This window comes from Natator depressus, chromosome 4 (assembly GCF_965152275.1).
Source record: "Natator depressus isolate rNatDep1 chromosome 4, rNatDep2.hap1, whole genome shotgun sequence".
Classification (NCBI taxonomy): domain Eukaryota; kingdom Metazoa; phylum Chordata; order Testudines; family Cheloniidae; genus Natator; species Natator depressus.
In genome coordinates this window covers 116,043,098-116,058,993 of record NC_134237.1, presented here as the reverse complement: position 1 = coordinate 116,058,993, position 15,896 = coordinate 116,043,098, and the positions used below count along the sequence as shown (strand labels likewise).

General features: G+C 38.8%; 1 protein-coding gene across 5 annotated transcripts in view; it reads left to right on the top strand.

The window, feature by feature from the left end:
* The window catches only part of JAKMIP1 (janus kinase and microtubule interacting protein 1), a 257,995-nt gene that overhangs the window by 177,054 nt on the left and 65,045 nt on the right, over window positions 1-15,896 (top strand). For all 5 annotated transcript variants that reach the window (XM_074951703.1, XM_074951707.1, XM_074951705.1 and 2 more), the window contains 2 exons: window positions 9,833-9,961; window positions 13,331-13,459. In XM_074951703.1, the coding sequence (XP_074807804.1) occupies window positions 9,833-9,961; window positions 13,331-13,459 (258 nt within the window). The remainder of the gene's footprint in view (window positions 1-9,832; window positions 9,962-13,330; window positions 13,460-15,896) is intronic.

The window sequence follows — 15,896 nt, the reverse complement described above, 5'->3', positions numbered from 1 at the left end:
ATGACGTGTCCAAAATGTCTTCATTCCATACAAACTGCCTCACAAAAATCCTCTGTATCTTTTGGCTTAGACCTATCTCCAACAAAGATCCATTGACACAGTGCAGCCAAGAGGATATGAGCACCAGCTTCCAACCAGGAAACTCTGGAGATGGATTGGCCATGTGCTTTGGATGGAAACTGATTCCATCACCAGAGTAGCAATAAGATGGACATCTGAAGGCAAGCAAAAATGAGGCCGCCCGAAAACAACATGACAAAGAGTTTTGGAAGCCGAGCTGAAAAACCTGGGGCACAGATGGAGAATCATTGAAAGTCTTGCCAGAAACAGACAGCAATGGAGGAGCTTCATCGCTGCCCTAAATGCCTGAGGCATAATGGGAACATGATGATGATCATTTATGTAGTTTCTTAATATTGCATTCACTTCCTAAAAGATGTTTTTACATTACTATTTAAATTAGCTCCTAATGGGGCATGCTTGGCCAGACCTTTCCCAGCTGCTGATTTTGAAAGTTTCCCCCGAAATGCAACATATTCACAGTTCATAATTTTAAAAAAAAATTATCAGTTTCAGTTTCAGTGGTCATTGCCTATCACATCAAAAGCCTATCAATCTCACCTTTTAAATAAACTTTTCCCACAGTTGCCAAAGAATTTTTTGTGTCTACTCCTTGTTTTCCCCATCAATGGGATGACAATTTAGAAAGGTCCAGTCCAGTAAAGACATCAAAATCCTGAATGGCATTCCCATTATACACTATACCACTTGTTTTGTGACCATAACTGTCAGTAGCTATACATGATTGTCCCTGAAAATAAGATAAACCACTATGTCTTGTCCTTGCTGATGTTTTAGAGTGGAAAAAGAGAGCTGAATAAACTCTGATTTGGAAAGGTGTAATATTACTAGAAAACCTAGTGAAGACAAATGTCTTGACCTACAGTATTCCAATATCCCCGCCTCTGGCTTGTGTTTTTAAAATTGCTCTCCAGTCAGTGTGTGCTAAAGAAAAGGGCCTCAACTATGGATGTTTAAATCGGTATTTGGGAGCATTTCCATTGTCTTGCTGATTAACATTTGTAAATGGCTGCTGACTAATGTGTCTTCCAATTCTGAGTTGGTGTTCTGAAAAAGATGGAATTATTCAGTATTCTGCTTTCTCATTTTCTGTGCCCCACCATACAGAGACTTAAGTGAGCACAGAAATCAGTGGGGTTTCTCTATTGTTTTAGTAGGAATATAACAACTATATCAGGAAGAAAAGGAGTACTTGTGGCACCTTAGAGACTAACCAATTTATTTGAGCATAAGCTTTCGTGAGCTATTCTTTTTGCGAATACAGACTAACACAGCTGTTACTCTGAAAACTATATCAGGAGGAAACATAAAGTATCAAGCAATAGCTATGATTACAGACTCCATCCCCTCTTCATGAGGGAGAATGGTACAACTACTAACAGACATGCAATTCAGAATATTATTTCATGCTATCTACGCAAATCAGAGGTCGAATTGTAAATACCAGAGTACTGTAGTGAAAAGAGGAGGAAAGTTGTTCAAGGAGAAATAACAGCATTTAGCTCCATTGCCCATACTTAGTACGTTTTAACCCTTAGGACACTTTCTGCACCTAAAGTATTAAACACCTGGATGAGTGGCCAGTATCTATGGTACCTAGGGGGTCCACATGGGATAATGTGGCAGGAGAAAGGAAGGCAAGGTTTGTAGCTGGTGAGGGAATGGGCCAAGTCTGGTCTTCCATGATAAATTCTGACTGTCCTGCCAGTTTGCAGGCCAGGGGGCACCGGGAGATGTGTGGCATGCTGCACTAGATAGAGACGCAAAGAAAAGCCAGCTAAACAAAAGGGTGAAGTGAGCCCTGCTCCTGGGAACTAGGTTGGGGGAGCAGGAAATTCTCTACCTGATTTTAGAGGAGGAGATGCTGGCTCCTTCGTGCTTCTTGTGTGGGAAGGAATTCTGGGGATTGAAGGAACAGGTGCGTGGAAGGAGGCAGATATCATGAGAGAGGATAAACCAAGGAAGAGAGAGAAGATGCTTGTTCAGCTCACTGTAGAGCTGGTCAAAAAGTGGTAAATGTGCTTTTTGGTAAATAGTTAAATTTTCTGATTTTTTTGAAGTGCGGGAAAAGCAAAAATATAAATGTTTTTTGTTTTTCCTGCTTTGTCTCCTTCCCCCTACCCCCTTCCCGCTCTTTGTTCCTTTTTCCATTTTGCCACTGAAAAATGGAGAGAAAAGGGAAAAATTGGAGGAAGTTAATAACTGAAAATCAATGTTTTTTGTTTTCTCATTTGAAAAAGTGGAAAATTTCAAAATAAGCAAGTAGTTTGGGTGAACATTTTTGGTTTTGAAAAATTGTCCACTTTTTATTTTAAAAAAAAATTGAACAAAATTTCACCAGCTTGACTTAAAACCCATAAATAAAAGAATGAACCTCCAAAGGCCCTAAGGGTTTGAAGCCTTCAAGTCCTCAAGAATTGAGGAAATGTTCTAACTGCCCATATTGTCATATAACCTGTAGGTTATTTTTCATGCATGCAGCTACAAGTGGCATTGCAACATTGATTTATGCTTTTAAAATGTAAATACTTCCTTGTAAATGTTTGCACATTTCTGTTGCTAGTGGGAGATCATGTACTTCAAATTAATCATTTATGGTTAGATCACAGACTAGTTTTTAGAATCTAGGCCTCCTGTGATGTGTTTGTTTAGGTTACTTTTGTCTGACAGACTTCAAGTAATGAAGGGTGAAGTTGACTAGAAGGAAGCTATGTAATATCAGAAGACTGTATCTTCCATGTTCTGTATACAATTATTTGATTGAAGGATGCAGGGTCAAGCTCTACATTTGTATATAATTTTTGTTCCACTCCCTTTAATTCCTAGAGAAAAAAACCCAACATTGATAGAGTTAAGGTTGAAAGTATATAGGGAAAATGTAATACAGAGATGTTGTAATTATTACAGAAAAAAGCATTATAATTTCAGGAAATTCAGAGTTAGGATTAACCCTAAAAGTAATCCAAACATCTCAAATTCTGGAAATGCAGTTAAGGCACCCAAACAAACTTATTTTTCTGCCCTATAGTGATGCAGAGAAACCACCGTACAATTATGGTTAATGTATTTTAGAGTCTGTCATTCCAGATTAGATTAAACTGATTTTTAAAGACACATTAGATTTGCCATGGTTTTTCCTTGTGCTGTTGTATCTTGAGTAGAACTCTCACTGTCAATGGGAACCATAGTAGCTCAACTACCACTTAAGGTAGCCATGTCTCAAAGATCTGATGTAGCTCTATGACAAGCTGCCTGTGAAATTCACTAGGAGCCAAAACTTTGTCCTGAAGTAACTTAATTTAATGAGTGTTTTATGCATACAGCTGAGGACAGTAACTGGCTGTCAGCCTATGCTTTTGTCTCAATTCCCAGGTTTCAAGGACAAGAAATCTGGAATGTTTTAGAATTGGTAACTAGATAGTCAAGTCCAGCAAGATTAACAGAAATCAGCTCAACAGCAAAGCAAGCAAGATGAACCTCGCACAAAACTTTTATTTCAACAGTTTAGAAAAATAAGCAAAACTGAGATAAACATAGGCAGACTGGATTGATTTGAAATTGCCTTCCAGACCCAAGCTCAACAAGTCAGACACAAACACCCTGATAAAATCAATTTTGTCTCAGAATGGGGCCTAAGAAAAAGTCAATATCGACAGAACGGCATCTGACGCTTTAATCTGTTCATAGCTTACTCAGATTTCAAGCACTGTTCACTGAAAATAAAAGCAAAGATGTTGTTTAGAACAGTGTGAATGTGGAAACCCAGAAAGTGTTCAGTACTGGTGGAAATTAGTTTGTGGCTTTGTCTGTCAGATGGGCTGGATATTTGTATCCATAGCTGACTATGATAACATTGGTGTACAATAGTATAAGTAATGATCAGGATGGCTGTGTTGATTAGGGAGGGCTGACACTGGTGGAAATTTACTAAGATTTATCTTGGGGAAAATAAAGTATTTGTGCCTGGCTTTTCTGAGAATCATTCAGTATAATCACCTACAGCTTATGAGGGGATGTGGACCTTCTTCCTTCTGTGTCTGGCTTTCCCTGAACAAGGGAAATGGGGAGACCTCAAGTGAAGCACCTGACTAGAGGGAGCACCTTACTGAGAAGGGCCACGTGAATAGGTTCGGATGCATGTAAGCTGGAAAGAGGTATTTGCCACAAAAGGGGCTGGCTTTGTTTCAGTCTGAGAAAGACCGGGGCAAAGAAAGGCTTTATAAGAGGCTCTCGAGAGTGCTCAGGCCAGAGGACTTGGAACAGAACCTGTGAGGGGCTTCCGTGGAAAGGTATTATATGAAAGGGACCAGGGGAAGATGTAGGAAGAAATAGTTAGAGAAGCCAAAAGAACGTCCAGGGTAAAGATCTACGAGAGGGGCCACCTGAGCACTGTAAGTAGAGAGAGCTTTAGCTCACTAAAGCTTATGCTCAAATATATTTGTTAGTCTCTAAGGTTCCACAAGTACTCCTTTTCCTTTTTCTAAGGGAATAGTGACCCAGAGGAATGAGCCTGAAGCAGATGGTCATTTCACTGGTGAGGACGTTGGAGGTGGAGCCGGAGGTGGAGTGAAGCACCAGGCTCCCGTGCACCTTCAGTTGTGCCGCTATCAGTAGATCCCTGACCAAGGGCAAAAAGAGATTTGTTAAATACAAGGACTGGGGAGATTAAATTAACCATTTATGGATTAGTGCTGACTCCAGAATACTAAAAACATGTAACTTTTCTAGATTGGTTGGAAGGATTGCTGTGCAGTGAAGATTTAATTTTGTAACCTGTTAATTAATAAATAGGTGATGGATATGTTCGTGAGTGGGAAGGTTCTGCATCCAAACAATTGTTCTTTTTCCCTGAGATGGTACCTTTTAAGATCTGTCTTCCATAATTCTCAGCATGCAAAGGTTGTGCGGAAGCAACAACTCCTCCATGTTTGTTTTTTAATGTTGATAGCCTGCAGTCAGCTTTGCTTGTTAGCTAGAACAAAGTACATATCCGATGAAGTGAGCTGTAGCTCACGAAAGCTTATGCGCAAATAAATTTGTTAGTCTCTAAGGTGCCACAAGTACTCCTTTTCTTTTTGTAAATTCATATTGTGGTACTTAGGACATCTGATAGGAAAAATGGTGTACTTGCCTGGTCCAGTTAGACTTTAGAGTCTTCTCATGTGAGAGTAGTTTTAGTTCAGCTGGCACGCTTTTGGAAATGCCAAAATCTTATCAGTTTTTCCCAGCTATATTTCTTCTGCTCGTTTCTAAAGCTCGGATTGCACCAGGTTACTGTTGCTACTGTACCTTTTGCTGAGCAGTCTTCTAATTGTCAGGGGATGTAGGAATCTCTAGAACATTGCTGGCAACCAGCTCAGGTCTCTAAGAGGTAAAGAGGAGCACCGTGGGGTGGAGCTTTATAACATCTGAGTGCAGGGTACCCAGAGAAGAAATATAATCACCACACACACTCAACCTCCTAGATTTTCTTCGGTGAGAAAGAGCAGCCGGAGCTGATAGAAATTTCTTAATAATTGCATGTGACATCCTATTCCTTGAAGTAATGAGAATATTTTAAAGGTCTCTTTTCTGCTTAGGATTCACTGTAGTTCAGGGCTTTTTTCAGTTTTTTGAAATATATGACAAAGAACCATGAAATCCTGGAAAGGCTTTTTTCTCTAGAATGGAATTACAATGATAAAATAAAAATTGGAGTCATTGCTTTGAAATCAACAAAATTGCCCATAACTGAAACTGTGGGACTCTGAAGACTAATTTCTGCTTTGTAAGCTTTAGTAAATGGGCTGTGTTTGTGATTACAACTGAAACTGTTCACTCTTCAAACCAGCGCAATGGAGTACATACTTCTTGTCTTATATTTCTCTTTTTTTATCTGTCTGTGTGCTCTGGTGTGCCTATATTTTTCTGGCTGCCAGGAAATGACTTATAAACACGAAGGTAAGAAGCTATAAATTAATAGCTGATTTGTTCTAATTACAGCGTAATTCAGTTCATTGTGATTTAGCCACTTTCCCTGTTTTGATTTAATCACTTGAAAATAATGTGTGATACTTAAATCATGTGGGAAGATGAAGCCACTGAGGCTATATAGAAATTAGGTGGTTCATATGCATGTAGACCTATCTAATTCAATTAAATGTAGTACTATTATATATATAGATATTTGTATGCAATAACATCTATATATTTTAAGGCACAGACTCTGCGTCACAAATTCTGTCAACATTAATCAAATTGACTAGTTTTGACTCAACAGGAATCACCACTGAGATACAGAATATTTTGTAGATCTTCATGTTCTGAAAATATATTTACTCTGTCATAAGTCCTATTGAACTTCTAAACATTAATTGCAAAAATGTAATGCACAATTATACTGTAAAAGTATGTGTGAAAACATTGGTATAGAAATCCAAAATTACATCCTAATTTGCACTAATTATTGCCAAATATTTCAGATTTTAGTTATGCATATGTTCAGTTATTGAGATGGACATTTTACTCTGACAGTTATGATCTGAACTTTAGGATTGCATATGTGTACAAAAAATAACACCTTTAATTAACAACTTTCTAGAATTACAAACAATATATACTAATACAATTTCAAGAGTTTTACACATTTTAAGAAAAATTCTGACATAAATAGTATAGTTAAAAAGAGCAAGCAGAATAATAAAAGGCACATTAGAATACATATATTTTAGAAATCTATTTTAAATCAGATTTTTGAATTAATAAGTACGATCTTTCATGATCTCTGTGTGTGTGTGTGTATGTGTATGTGTATATATATATATATATATATATATTGTTTATCATAGTATTTATTATCAGGTAGTAAAATTTTCTTAACACTTTATCAACTTTGGGTCAACTGTCTGTCTGATTTTTTTCCCTGTAGCTGTTTCCCGGTCAGTTTATTTGTTGTGTGTTGGATATGAATCCATTTTATAGCCAATTGCTACAAATATTAGACTATCACACTGGCAACAATAAATAGTTGTTATTAATAATGACAATTGTGTGATTATCTCATAATGTAATTCATAAATATGCCATTAATGTGCAATGGCTAAATACTACATTGTGTCCCAGCAAGTATGTAATCAACGCAAAAACAAACAGGCAAATTCTCCATTCAGGCATAGTAATTAGCAGTGTTTATAAAAAGTAAATGAAACAGATTTGCTCTAAACCCAAAATATTATACACAAATATGTGTAGTATTTAGCAATCCTTGACTATCCTTGAAGATTTTGAGTGTTTCCATGCCATGGGAAACATTAATTTCCCCTATCTAATTATCATTTACATTATTTATTACAATGAGTGGATATTTCCTGGAGGCCTGGTGCCAATGATGTGTTTAAATATGCTGAGTAACAAATATATCTGTATATTGATAGTTCAGTAGCTATTATTTTTAAATAATCCCTGTAATCAACAAGGCTCTATTACATAAACCACAAGGACCAATCTTTTGTGTTTGTTTTTATTCCCTGAGATCACCTCTTCTTAAAGCAACAGGGATTCAAGCTGAGTTATTTATAAATCTAGCTATGGTTTGTCTCAATATTTGCAAAGAACATTTCAGTGTTGATGAACACACTTTTGTCCTGAGTTTAATGACGCTACTGATGCTCCCTGTAGGTATTGCTGGGTGTTTCTTCAGTGGTTCACGTACACATTGTGCACCATGATTTGTTTGTTCTTTTCTAAAGGACTTATAATGAAGGAAAACAAACTTTCTCTAAAGCTAAGGATCATGAAGAATGTGAATGCTAGAGGAGAGAATTAAAATTCTTGGATTAATTTCCATCTTAAATGTCTTGTCTTAAACATAGTTCTAACATATAACATAGAAAAGTCCTGGAGCTTACTGAATAACTAAAAATAGCTGTGTACCTGAGCAGGTTTTAGTACTTAAATCCCTTTTCTTTTTGCCTCCCTCTGTATAGATTGGGTAGCAATTCCTAATGACCCGATGGATTGGAAAGGGAAGGCTGATCTCTAGAGATCTTTCAAGTGCATGGGTCTATATTTGTGGCCTCTGCAGAGTTGTGAAGAGTCCAGGCTTTATTCAGGTTTCTACTTTCTTTCAGTTTTTGAACTTTTTTCAACATGAACATAACATATTTGAAAGGGGATTTTTATACTAGAAACATTAGGCTCTTAATTCAGTCTGTGAATGAAATTTTTAACTATTCTAAGGGTTTGTCTTCACAGCAAGTTAGCTTAAGTTACTCTGCTCAAGTTGCTCTGCTCAAGTCAGCCTAGCTCAAGTGAGAGTGGCAATGCTGCAAAACAATAACACCTTGCTCTTTATTGTGCTTTACATCAGTATATCTCAAAACACTTTACAAAGGGGTCAGTATCACTCTCTCCATTTTACAAATGGGGAAACTGAGGAACAGAGGTGAAATGTCCAGTTCACCCAGCAGGCCAATGGCACAGCCAGGAATTGAACCCAGGTCTCCGGTTCTCTATCCAGTAGGCCATGGTGCCTGTCTCAACACTCATCCTACAGAGAATGGTTTGATTAGCAGCACAGAATGATTGGTTTAGCAGTTGATGAGTTGTGCTAATTTAAGCTGTGGCCTGTATCCCCTCCTGCAACTGTTGATCTTCAGCAGAACTAAGAGAGTTTAACTTTCACAATTGAATGTCTAAACGATGCTTTTATTTTTGAAGCAGCAGAATTTTCTGCAGAGTTACTGTATTCTGGGCATGTATCAAAAAACTGAAGTAAGGAGAGCACAGAAAGGTTGATAATTTTAAGACCAGTTTACTTTTTTTATCAGTCCTATAAAGGTTCATTGCAGTTATGACTTTTTATTTGCCTGCTGACATTGGTAGCTGATCTAATATCTTCCATGATGCGTGTTATGTATACGCTACTTGCCTGTACCTTTTCATGTGGTTCTGTTATATTCTGTACCCATTAATTCAATGTTATGTTATCTGTGATGTAAAAAAAATTCATTGAAATATTAATTTTTCACTAAAGATTAATTTTCCTTAAACATGCTGGTATTTATTTTTTCTTTCTAGAGAATCCATTTTTCTCATTTTTATATTGATAGTATTTCAGACAAATGAAGATATATGAACTGATATCTTCAAGTTGATAGCAATAATTTTGAAAAATACATATTTTTAAGATCTACTTTCTGATTTTTTTTGTTTTGTTTTTATTAATGTGAATGACAAATGTCAGTGAATAACTTTTTTGAATACGATATACCCCTCTTCTAACACCCTCTTGTACGTTGCATCTCAATAGGTTGGTTACCTAATACCTCAAAACATGGATGATTTTCTGTGTGGTTAAGTGTATTTTATACTTGTGGTAGAGCATGACTGTATTTGGCAGCTATCAAGTGCAATATGCTGTATGATTCTTTGAAGCACTCGAGTAAAAGATGCTGAAAGGAATAATTTCTTTACCAGCATTCAAATGGTGCATACACATGGAGGGAGCTGCACTCTTGTCTTCCCAGGCTCCCTCAGTTTGTTACCAGGGACTTAATCCTACAGCCCTTAGTAGGTCCATTGATATCAACGGGACTGCCAAGGTGTCCCAACTTGAGCCTCTTGTCCTTGTGGGTAAGAATCAAAGCATCTTGGGAGTAAAGCCAGACTAGGATTTACTGAAGACCTTTTTTGCTGTCTACTTGTCTATTTAACCAGGTTATAGATTATTACTGAATGTCCTATTAGTAACCTAGAAAAACTGACATTTCAGAGGCATGTTGTGGAGACGTTTTTTGGATTTGACGAAGAATCTGTTGACTCTGAAACCTCATCTGTAACTTCATATAACACGGACAAAACAGACAGAACGCCAGCAACACCAGAAGAGGACTTGGATGATGTAAGTAACAAAGTGTCTTCATAATAAAACATACAAAATGAATGTTAATATTTTTCCTATTTCTCTGTATTTCTGCATTTGCAGCTTAAACAGTTGTTTTAAGTCTAGTAAAAGACTGGAAATAAGGTGTAAATTTTTAGCAGTAGGAGTTGTCAAGGTTCCTCCCCCACTCTGAACTCTAGGGTACAGATGTGGGGACCTGCATGAAAAACCTCCTAAGCTTATCTTTACCAGCTTAGGTCAGAACTTCCCCAAGGTACAAAATATTCCACCCTTTGTCCTTGGATTGGCCGCTACCACCACCAAACAAATACTGGTTACTGGGGAAGAGCTGTTTGGACACGTCTTTCCCCCCAAAATACTTCCCAAAACCTTGCACCCCACTTCCTGGACAAGGTTTGGTAAAAAGCCTCACCAATTTGCCTAGGTGACTACAGACCCAGACCCTTGGATCTTAAGAACAATGAACAATCCTCCCAAGACTTGCACCCCCCCTTTCCTGGGAAATGTTGGATAAAAAGCCTCACCAATTTGCATAGGTGACCACAGACCCAAACCCTTGGATCTGAGAACAATGAAAAAGGATTCAGTTTTCTTACAAGAAGACTTTTAATAAAAATAGAAGTAAATAGAAATAAAGAAATCCCCCCTGTAAAATCAGGATGGTAGATACCTTACAGGGTAGTTAGATTCAAAACATAGAGAACCCCTCTAGGCAAAACCTTAAGTTACAAAAAAGATACACAGACAGAAATAGTTATTCTATTCAGCACAATTCTTTTCTCAGCCATTTAAAGAAATCATAATCTAACACGTACCTAGCTAGATTACTTACTAAAAGTTCTAAGACTCCATTCCTGGTCTATCCCCGGCAAAGACAGAATATAGACAGACACACAGACCCTTTGTTTCTCTCCCTCCTCCCAGCTTTTGAAAGTATCTTGTCTCCTCATTGGTAATTTTGGTCAGGTGCCAGCGAGGTTACCTTTAGCTTCTTAACCCTTTACAGGTGAGAGGAGCTTTCCCCTGGCCAGGAGGGATTTCAAAGGGGTTTACCCTTCCCTTTATATTTAAGACAGGAGTAATTAACTTACTGGAACAACTTAGCAAGAGTCATGGTGGATTCTCTATTACTGACAATTTTAAAATCAAGATTGGATGATTTCTAAAAAATATACTCTGGACTTATGTGGGGGAAGTTCTGTGGCCTGTGGTGTACAGGTCAGACTACATGATCACAGTGGTCCCTTCTGGCCTTGAAATCTATGAAAAATACACTAATTTAGCTAAGCCGTTGCAACCCAGCTAATAAATGACAGCATTAATGTCTGTCTGTCTTGATGAGTTCAGAGTTAATTAAATCAGACTTGGTAAATATCAGCAGTGCTTGAGAAATAGAATTCCTTTTATCACAATATCTCTTGCTTGTCAAAATAAGAAAATCAGTTGGCACTTGCACTGACAAAATCCACGGCTGCTCCACAGTAGCTGTTCCTAGAATATTATGATTTATTTGATTATTTTGGTACTGTCGGGCCCTTCTTGCTATGCTTTTGATATCGAGAGAAGTTTTGTCAATTTATTAAGGCTTAAATAGTAAATATATGTAGACATGTTTTTGCTGGACCTGTTTGTTATGCACTGCAACCGGGCTACAGTAAGGAATGGCAAGGCCAAGGACAAGATGTAAAATCAAGGTCTACCTATCCTGTTTGCTAACTCATATGTTCCAGCCTTCAGTTACACCCTCTCTATCTCCTATTCCCGTCCCCAATTCCCCTACTCTACCCAGTTTATTGTTATTTTGGGGTTGCCTAACCCTTGTGATTTTTGAGTCTCATGATATTGTTTGGGGTTTTCTTTCTTGGAGCCCCAGTTCCTGGAGTCAGGAGAATCTCCGCTTTCATTTAAAAAAAAATTCTAGCCCTCATGATTGTGGAGAAAAGTTTGAAAATATGAAACCCAGAAGGCAAATGAAAAGACCCCAGTGTTTACTATTTTAAAAGAAATCTTAATGATTTTTAAGCCAATGTCATGGTTTTTGGACGTGGCATATGTTTTTTGCATGCCTGGATTTGGCAATACTGTTGTTTTTACTTAGAGCTCTGTAACCAGTATACAACTTTTTCTCATCATCCTGTATTTAAATTACTTTGCCCCCAAACCCTCAGGTTAGATGACTGAAAAAAGAAGGTGCGTATCTCTCTGTCCACGTGCACATGCAGCAGGTCCATGGTGGTGAGCAGCGAGGTCTAATGAGAGTCCTTCAAAATTATGGCACTTTTGTCAGTGAATAAAATTGTGCAGAGTCATATTCTCTCTCATCCCTCCCCATTAGTGTCCGTTCCTTCTCTCTTTCACAGCCTCCCTCCCTCACCCACATGTCTTACTTCAGTTCTCTCATTAGCCATTCACTCTCTGCCCGCCCGTCACACAAATGCTTTCCATTCAGCACTCTTTCCTTTCACTATCCATTTTATTTCTCTGCCTGCCACCCCCATTCATACACACTGTCCCCTGTTCTCTCTCTATTCTGATTCATACTCTGACTCACTTTTTCTATCAAGCCAGTTTATGCTGCACTCAAATTCTAAACATAAACACAGTTAGGGAACTCTGCATTTTTCTCTCCACCCCAACGTCCACTTTCCTCTAATCTCTGCTAGCATTTTAAGGCCACATCAAGGCCACATTTAAGGCCACATTTTAAGGCCTCCACCACATTTGGGAATCTGTAAGGTTCTCTTCCTACATTTCTGTTTTCTTTTGTCTGTATTCTTTCTTGCTGTTCTCTTCCCCCACTCCTCCAACTCCATATTTGCCATTCAGAACACAAGGGGATGCAAGAATGAGAGCTGACTGGAGTGAGGGATTTTTCTCTCCTTATTCCCTCTAGGGTTCCTGGAGTTCTTTCTCAGGTCTAAGGTAGGGGTAGTGTCCTGCAGATTGAGCTAGTCGCAGCGGGTGTCAGGCACATATTTACTGGAAGGGACAGCTACTAGGAATTAGGGTCTGCCAGTGGGGGGAAGAGTAATCAGTGCTGGAGGAGGAAGATTGGTGCTGTCCTTTATATCTCTATATACGTGGGTTTGGAAGCAGCAGTTTAACAAACTTTCATGCTCTGGCTGGGAGAGTCTTTGGCCCTTTTGTAAGCCCAGGTCCTGCATTAAGTTCTCACCTGTCCTTTTCGCTCCCTCCCAGCAATTCAACATATCAGTATCTTTACAGAAACTGCTAGATATTTTACATGTTCCACTAGCTACTGCATAATCTCTGAAACTACTGCTAACTTTGTTTTACCTGCACAGAGAGCTTAATGTTTGAAGCAACGGAAGATGATATACTGTTTTGCTTTTCTATTCTTTTAAGAGTACGCCTAAAGAAGAGGCTGATTTAAGGTTCTGTCAACTAACCAGAGAATATCAAGCTTTACAAAGAGCATATGCATTACTTCAAGAGCAAGTTGGTGGGACACTGGATGCAGAGAGAGAAGCAAGGGTAAATGATTTTTATTGAAACTTCTCAGAAGTCTGATATCTCTCATGCTAAGTGTGCCTTTGCAGGTCAGTGGACTGCATGCAGTAAATGTATTACGTGCTTTTGAGGATTCGATGATAATATAGTGAAACATTTGTTCTAGATTTATCAAACCTGTACGGAAAGGAGGTTTCAAAATGCATCTTATCCTGGCTTTTTTTTTTATCTCACACACACACACACACACTGGTTTAAAATAGCCCTGTTTTTAAGTAACGCTTTCTAATTCAAAAAGACAATGCAACAGAAATTGGCCACCTCTGTCTGCAGGCACCACCCCTGCAGCTCCCATTGGCCACAGTTCCTGGACAATGGGAGCTGTGAAGCCAGCGCTCTGGGTGGAGGCAGCGTGCCTAGCAGCTGAGTGAGGGGGACGTTGCACTTCTGGGGAGCCCCCCAGGTAAGCGCCACCCATAGCCTGCCTCACCCCACCCCATGCCCCAACCTCCTGCTCCCTCCCACATCCAAACTCTGCTGCTGCATAGGGGAGGAAGGCAAGGTGGCCCGAGACTACGCCAGCAGCGGCCAGTGCATCTGGTACAGGGGCTGTCTGAACTGCAGAAGTCATGGAAATCCGTGACCTCCATGACAAACCTACCTGGTGGGTTGCGGGTTTGTCAGGCTCCCAAGCAACCTTAACTCTGCCTTGCAATAATGGTTAGCACATATTAATAATAATACCTAGCTTTTTATATAGCATTTTGCAGAGCTTTTTGAGACCTACTGATAAAAAGGAGGCCAGTATCATTATCCCCATTTTGCAGATGGGGAAACTGAGGTACAGAGAGACAAAATAAACTTGCCCATAGTCACCCAGTAGTCACAATGGGAATAGAACCTGGATCTCCTGAGTGCTAGTGCAGATCTTTATCTAGGAGGCCATACCAACTTCCTGTTTGTGATCCCAGATCAGATGATGCCTTTTTATCTCTCACTGCTTCTTTTACATGGTTGTTAAGCCACGGTGGCTCTTTTTTAGTTCTTTTACTGTGCTTTTTAATTTGGGGTATACATTTAAGTTGGCCCTCTATTATGGTGTCTTTGAAAAGTGTCCGTGCAGCTTGCAGGGATTTCACTCTAGTCACTGTACCTTTTAATTTCTGTTTCACTAACCTCCTCATTTTTGCATAGTTCCCCTTTCTGAAATTAAATGCCACAGCGTTGGGCTGCTGAGGTGTTCGTCCCACCACAGGAATGTTAAATGTTGTTATATTATGGTTACTATTTCAAAGCGGTCCTGTTATAGTTACCTCTTGGACCAGATCCTGCAGTCCACTCAGGACTAAATTGAGAGTTGCCTCTCCCCTTGTGGGTTCCTATACCAGCTGCTCCAAGAAGCAGTCATTTAAAGTATCGAGAAATTTTGTCTCTGCATTTCCTCCTTAGGTGACATGTACCCAGTCAATATGGGGATAATTGAAATCCCCCACTATTATTGAGTTTTTTATTTTGATAGCTTCTCTAATCTCCCTTAGCATTTCATCGTCACTATCACTGTCCTGTTCAGGTGGTCGATAATAGATCCCTAGTGTTATATTCTTCTTAGAGCATGAAATTACTATCCATAGAGATTCTGTGGAACATGTGGATTCATTTAAGATTTTTATTTCATTTGATTCTACATTTTCTTTCACATATAGTGCCTTCCCCCCCTGCCCTCCCGCCACGCCCTGTTCTGTCCTTCTGATATATTTTGTACCCTGGAATGATTGTGTCCCATTGATTGTCCTCACTCCACCAGGTTGGTGCATTTGATTGTTTCCTGTTGTTTTTCCTCATTGTGTCCATTGACTTTGAACATTACTCTTAACGTTCGTGGTCAGAGCCCCTAAAATTTATGATGGTATATAGGAGAGTCGAAGAAAATGTCATGAAAATATTCCACCTTCCAAAACTAATAAGTGGCATTTTAATTTAAATAAGAAAATAAGTCTTCCCGTGCACATCTGCTATCAATTTCTGCCTTTAGTTTGTGCCCTTGCTGTTGGGCACAGTGGATTGCTAACATAATGCCAGCCATGCAGCTCTTAATCACATAATCATGGCTGGCTTTCATTTTTGTCCCCAGGATGAGGAAAGAAGTTATTTTTATTTCTTAAAAAGGGACATAAATACATATTTTATTAAAGTAAGATTTCCCAGGCATTTATGTATTTGACAGTTATATAAAACCATTAAATGTTTTCTCTATGTTAGAGGGAGAGGGAGGCATTGGGGATTCATTTTTTCTGTAATAGCATTTTAGGCGTTTGGGGAAATGCACTTTTATTATAGAATTTGAAATAGTCATTCTTTTTACCCTATGGCCTGACTGGTTTTTTTGTCTCTTTAACAGCTGACTGGTCTAGAAGGTTTTCAACTGGTTATGTCTTAGGGGGCTCAATTCTGGGAGGTAGTG